Here is a 6,000-nt window from a genome sequence, read left to right as displayed (position 1 = left end):
AGAGGTTGTGGAGGGTAGTGGCAGCCGAGCAGCGTTCTCTCGTTCAACGGCGATCCATACTCGCCGCTCCTCCGCGTGGCTGCGTGCATGCCCAGTCGGTGCATGGCAACAGAAGCTCCTTTTCTTTGTTATTTATTTCTGAGGCGCAGCAGAGCTCCATAATGCATTTTCATGACAATCTTCCGGGCACCGAAACACAGTTGTCGCCTTTTTACGTAAGAAATGGAGCATGTAAGCCTTTCACATTAAAGGAAACTTCACACAACTAGGAAAGGTGCACAACTTCATTTATTTTTCCCCTGAAGCTTCTTCGATGCGGCACACACAACACTGGCCTAGCAACAGACTTCAATTTCAGGAAATCTGGCTTTGCTTGCTGCGCAACCAGTATTACCAACGATGCAGCACGTACATGGTAATTTTCCTTTCTCAAGAAAATTGCTGAAATCGCCAGCTTCCTAATATCGTCACAACACCATGGCATCATGTTGTTTGTCGTTTCCTACTATCGCCTATATCATACTCATTGCGCGTTCCTTTCAAATGTCCAAAGTGCGAGCAGCCTTTTTTTGGCGTAGCTTAAAATATTGTTCGCAGTGGCGGCATTGCAGGCGCGCCTCTGTGAAGTGCTGGCTTTGTTCCGGTTGAAGCTGCAAGTAGAACAAAAGATAGTTTATGCTACATATAACTGAAAAAAAAAAAGACAAGACATTTTATTCCGCTCATCAGTCACCAATGGGAACGTCGTAGTTGTCGGAAGTCGAACGTTGGTGTTGTTAGTACTTTGTAGTTGTTGTCGTTGTTGTTGTTGATGATAATGCTGTTGTTAATATTGTTGTAATTGTTTATTACGCCCTTACTCATATCATACAATGTCAGACTTGTAAAATCAACACAGACACGATTACTCAAATTTCTGAAGCTGCAGTTTTTCAACACTGCTAAACTCCTTTCCACTCTGCTTTTCTCCTAAACTAACCAGAAAGGCGTAACAAACGCAAGCGCTTTTCTTGTGCGGCCCTACTAAACGATTCAGGTTTGCCCGTGAGTACTTTGAAAAAATTCCACAGGAAAATACGACTTTTATGCTGTAGATTAGATAAGAGTGGGTCTGTAGGAGTCGCCCGACCATTGAATGTCGCTTACTGAGAGATGGTTGAGCGGGTGGGTAGCGGGCCCGGGCGAAACGATAATGACCTGTAGTGTCACTTATGACAGTAGCCTGTCCCTGCCTGACATAGTGAGGAGGTCCGCATCGGCGGGGCCTTCCGCTTGGTCGGTAAAGCCTCGAGCGGCTTTGTAGGCCGACTCGCTCCCTGCAATGCTGAAGTGGGCGTGGGTCCAAATTAGGTTAATTACGCCTGTCTGGTTTTCGAGGTGAAGACCAGAAATTCGGATTGCGGATGCCTCCCTTGATATGTGTCCTCGTGAAAAATTGAGGATCGCTGACTTGGAGTCGCTGATGACAAATCCACTCGTGTATAGCTATTGGCCACCTAGCACGTTACTTACCCGAGTGTCATAGATACCAGGAACGAGTGGACCTAGCACACATGTTATGGCAATGCCCGCAGGCGATCACAAATGGCCGCACAATCACTAACAGTCAGCAGTGCGATTCCGTGCTGCTCAGCTTCTGCCCGGCCGACGACTAAGCATCACAGTGGTAAACTGTTTATTCTCTCTATATATTTATATGCTCTAGTGCAATGATGCATTTCTCTCTTCCCTTTCTCTATCTCTCTCTCTCTCTCTCTTTCTCGCTGGCACAAAAATAACGACGTGCTCACAAGAAATACCCTTTGTGCTATATGTACACCCAAACCCAGACTTTAGGACGGTCCTGGTGCACGTATCTTTCGCCAATCCCATGTGGGAACTTCGTGCCCCTGCATCACAGTCTGACTTTCTGTATCATTCAAGTCACTCAAATAAATAGAGTCAGGTGTAACTTAGACAGTGCACAAATCCTCGTAGATTCTATTCGAGGTGTCGCACCCTTTTCTCTAAACGAGGTCTCAATGCATGCGGGACAGCATAGCACCGAGAGAGCCAGAACTGGCCTGCAAAAAGGGACACGCCAAATAACCAGCGCACTTACAGTGCATAAACACACTTGTACTTAACACAACCTCACTCCCACACATATCTCGTGGCTGTAGATCCCATTTAGGCGTCAAGAAGTAAATAAGAAGGTGCAACGACCCCAGCAGCCTAATTTATTTGGCGGACAACAACAGATTTCAATTTCTCGGTCCAAGTTCCACGGGAAACGCTCCCCGTCTCCGTGTGTGCATGCCCGCATGCATTCCGTGCGTGTTTGCATGTATGTGTGTTATTGTGTATCATGTATTCGCCACTGCTGCTTAAATGTACCACTATCTGTTTCTGCATACCATAGACCCGAAACTTGCTAGTGAGGCGCGCTCACCTAGCATGCTTCGGTCACTGGGCGCAAGAGTTCTGTCGAGTGTCCGCATTCACGGCTCAGGAGTCGCCATCACCATCGCCGTGCGTGTTCTTCGTGGCCGCGGCTCCGACGACAGCGATAGTGGTGGGGCTCTTGGGGGTCTCCTGGAAGGCAGGCGCTCCGGCCTCCACTCGCTTTCGGCGCATCTCCAGAATCTCGCTCAGCTGGTTGCCCTTGTCGGACGCCTTGTACTGAGCGTGCGATACGTACAAAAGGCAGACTAAATATCTTAGCAGAATTTTGTACAGTACAGAGCAATGAGGGTGAACAGTTAAGGCGGCACAACACCCGTAGTTGCAGGTCTGCGACTGCACTGACGTTGCTTAACCATGGCACTGAATTTTAATTATTCAAGCCTTCGTATGGCATTACTGCGTTCCACCATTCAAATCCCGATGCATTCCCCCTTCTCAATGTTCAACCCGTGTTAAACATTTATAATGGGAATCGACGTTCGCAAGCTTAAAGGCTTAGAAAAACGCTACTTTGACTTTCTACGTGGGCTCTCACTCCGCTTACTCCTTGCATTGGTCTGCAACTTACGACGCCGAAAATACCAGTTTACGTTCATTATCTTAAAACACGAACATACGCTCTTTTAGATCAAGTTAAAATCGTTTGGTTACATAAACAGGTCTTCATTTCTAAGTGAAAGTTGTGTGTCTTTTAGCTGCATGTCTTAACTGTATATCTATATGCAATAAACACATTGCTTAACAGAGAGATCAGTCGTAGTTTAGGCCTAAAGTGTTAAACCAAAATGTTCCCCCCGCGCCCCACCCACTAAGCAGCTTAAAGCATCCAGTAAGTTAAAGTCTCCCTCGCTTGCAACCACACGAGAAGTAAACACAAGAAAATAAGAAGTAATTTATTTTTATAAAGAGGTGTGATATAAAGAAATCTTTTGAGCGGCAAAGTTCATTCCTTGACTGAGAGTGGGTTTCCGCCTTTGTTCTGTGCGAGAACTGTAGCTTCGGTAAGTTATCCCGAAATAATTATTGTAGTCCTAAAGAAATGAATACTCCTGCAAAATAAGCAGTGTGAGTGGTTGTCTGCAAACAGTTTGACATGCTTTCTTTTTCCGCCGTCACGTTTATGAGCAGCACTGTTTGGTGAACTCCCCACTTCGACTGTCGTATAGGGTGACGGTTACTCACGCCACAGAGGTTCTTCTGGACGGTGAGGTGGCTGACCATGCGGGACGCCTCTGCCTGCGGAAGCGCCTCCTCCAGCCGCTCCTTGGTGAGGGCGAACATGTGCTCGCCCGTGAACTCCTTGCACAGGCCCTTCACCCTGTTGTGGGATAACGGAGGGAGACGTCGTCACACCCGCCGTGTTAAGCCGAATGGAAGCTAAAGAGGACGTTCAATGCACTGTGGGTGGAAGGAAAGTGTTCTATATGGCCCAGAATAGTCTTCAGCAGACTGCATCTGCAACACCATCCCTGATAATGCATGATAGTGCGGCACCCGGGCTTACAATCCCCTTGTAGCTTTCCCCTTCCCCGTCACTGTGCTCCTGATATAACGTAAATCAACCAGCCAGTTCTTTATACGAACGCCTTAGACAAAAGTAAGCTGAAAGCGAACAAAGCTCCCGCTCATGCTGTTCCAGGTAGAAGCAGAAGGAAAAGATGAAGAAAAATATGCACACTCCCCCAACGAATGGCGCGTGAGCAGTGCGAAAGCGTGAAAATTGAGTTGCACTGAACAAACATCCAGTGAATTCACCCCGAGAAAAGGGAGAGGGAAGGGAAGGAGCGTGATGGGTGGGATGGGGGAGCGGAGAAGTTAGTGGGCAAATGGCGGCGGACGACTATCGTCTTTCAACGACATTTGCAGGGAATTAAGTAGGCAGATACACGGCCAATTTTTTATCAGCATGGAAAGACTAGTCATATTTAGGGAAATTGGATGAACAGATATCAGAAACCAAACAAGAGAGAGAGAAGGATCTTTATTGAAAAAGCAGAGAGTTTTGCTGGCGTTTGCGGTCGCCTACATGCTTTTCTGCTAGGGGTCGGAGATGTAGGGAAAACATGCCCCAAAAAGAGTTGGGCAGAAAACAAAACACTGGCGTGGCTTGACGTGCTTTGCAGAATATTTTCAGATTGTGTCACAGAATTCACAATAGTAAAATGTGACCAATGTCCTCCAAACAAGAAAACAAACTTTTTAGAGCCTGAAGCTGCTTTTAAGAGAAAGTCCATGTTCCTAGGATAGTCTTCAAAGTCACTGGCCCTTTATCTAGGCGTTCAATATCTACAAAAAATGGCATTGTGGGGCCAAGTAGGCCCCACATTCTAATAAAATGTGTTCAACGGTTTCTGCAGAAGAACAGTTGCCGCAGTACGGGTTGGTCGTCAGTCGGAGGCGAAACAGGTAACTGTTGGTGAAGCCAAATGGAGAAGGCTGGTACAATTTCACGTTTTATTTCAAAAGCATGAATAAGTGTATGGAAACTTTTCCGAATGCAGTTTCGAACAGCAGTGTGGTCCCCAGAACAGTTCAGGCCGGCTGTTTGCGCCCTCTCTCGTTCACACTACAAACAAGAGGCAGATGTATTTGCCACTCTTGCTCAGTACTGCAGTTGGGCAGTAAGTTCTTGGAGCCGTAAAATTCTATAGTTGTGAAATCGCAGCCTTTCGGTGGTTGAAGTGAGTCTTTAGACCTTATATGTAACAAGAGAGCTCAAATAAACAGAGAGAGAAAATAAAGCCGTTCACAAACGTTTTACAAAAAACGAAAGGTGTAATCAAGATGGCCGAATCATAAAGCCATGTTCTAGTCTTTTTAAAAAACGGCACTGCGTGCTTACAAGGACTATGAATATAAAACACAAGTTCGGTTCATTCGAAAGATTGCCTCGTTAGAATCATACTGACCCCATTCTTAACGCAAACTTCACTCAAATCAGCTACATAATTAGGGAAAAAAGGAGTGGCCATGCTGCTCACTAGCTCATTTCGCGCTACAGAACATATATGATGGCATACCAGCCAGCTCTGCTATTAGCGGAGGCCGGTGAAAGCAAACGCAAATTAGGCATAGCTTATCAGCATAACTAACGAGCTATTTGCGCTTACATTTAGGGCAGTAAGAATGGGGAATAAATAGTGGAAGTTACAAAAGCACACGTAAACATAGAAGTACCGATGCGTACTGGTGATGGTACTGCGCGCACTATGCTTGTTTTAGCTGCGCAGCAGTTCCGCTTTCGAGTTGCCTTACATCATCGAGGAAAGAAAAGGTTAGGAGAGGCCCTGACGTCACATTTGTGAAGCTGAGTCCCGCCATGACTTGAGCCCACTGAGCCCCGCACTTGTTCCCACTATCCTCTGCTGCTTCCGGTTGGATTTGACTAACATGGCGTCGCCCTGCCCTCCCGCTTCGCAGCGAAAACAGCTTCGTCGCTAATTCCTCGGTGCGCGGTGCGATGTCATGTTCTAAGCTGTTGATTTCGGCTTCAATTTGCCCATTCCAACCCTCACCCAATGTTTCAATCGAAAAACGGCCTTCGTTTTTGAGATT

The 6,000-nt window shown here is 46.6% G+C and overlaps 1 protein-coding gene across 6 annotated transcripts in view; it reads right to left on the bottom strand.

Annotated features, from left to right (window-relative positions):
- Positions 1-270: 270 nt before the first annotated feature.
- The window catches only part of LOC144148072 (uncharacterized), an 81,863-nt gene continuing 76,133 nt past the window's right edge, over positions 271-6,000 (bottom strand). For 5 of the 6 annotated variants that reach the window (XM_077679664.1, XM_077679666.1, XM_077679665.1 and 2 more), the window contains 3 exons: positions 3,628-3,763; positions 2,432-2,661; positions 271-650 (listed from right to left, as the gene is read on the bottom strand). In XM_077679664.1, coding sequence (XP_077535790.1) covers positions 2,488-2,661; positions 3,628-3,763 — 310 coding nt within the window. In that variant the 3' untranslated portion in view covers positions 271-650; positions 2,432-2,487. The remainder of the gene's footprint in view (positions 651-2,431; positions 2,662-3,627; positions 3,764-6,000) is intronic. The other variant, XM_077679667.1, reaches the window with a different exon arrangement.

The sequence above is a fragment of the Haemaphysalis longicornis genome, unplaced genomic scaffold (assembly GCF_048455015.1).
Source record: "Haemaphysalis longicornis isolate Haplotype H1 unplaced genomic scaffold, Haemaphysalis longicornis Haplotype H1 scaffold_75, whole genome shotgun sequence".
Taxonomy (NCBI): domain Eukaryota; kingdom Metazoa; phylum Arthropoda; class Arachnida; order Ixodida; family Ixodidae; genus Haemaphysalis; species Haemaphysalis longicornis.
The sequence above is the reverse complement of the archived record's forward strand: the minus strand, read 5'-3'. Positions and strand labels throughout refer to the sequence as shown.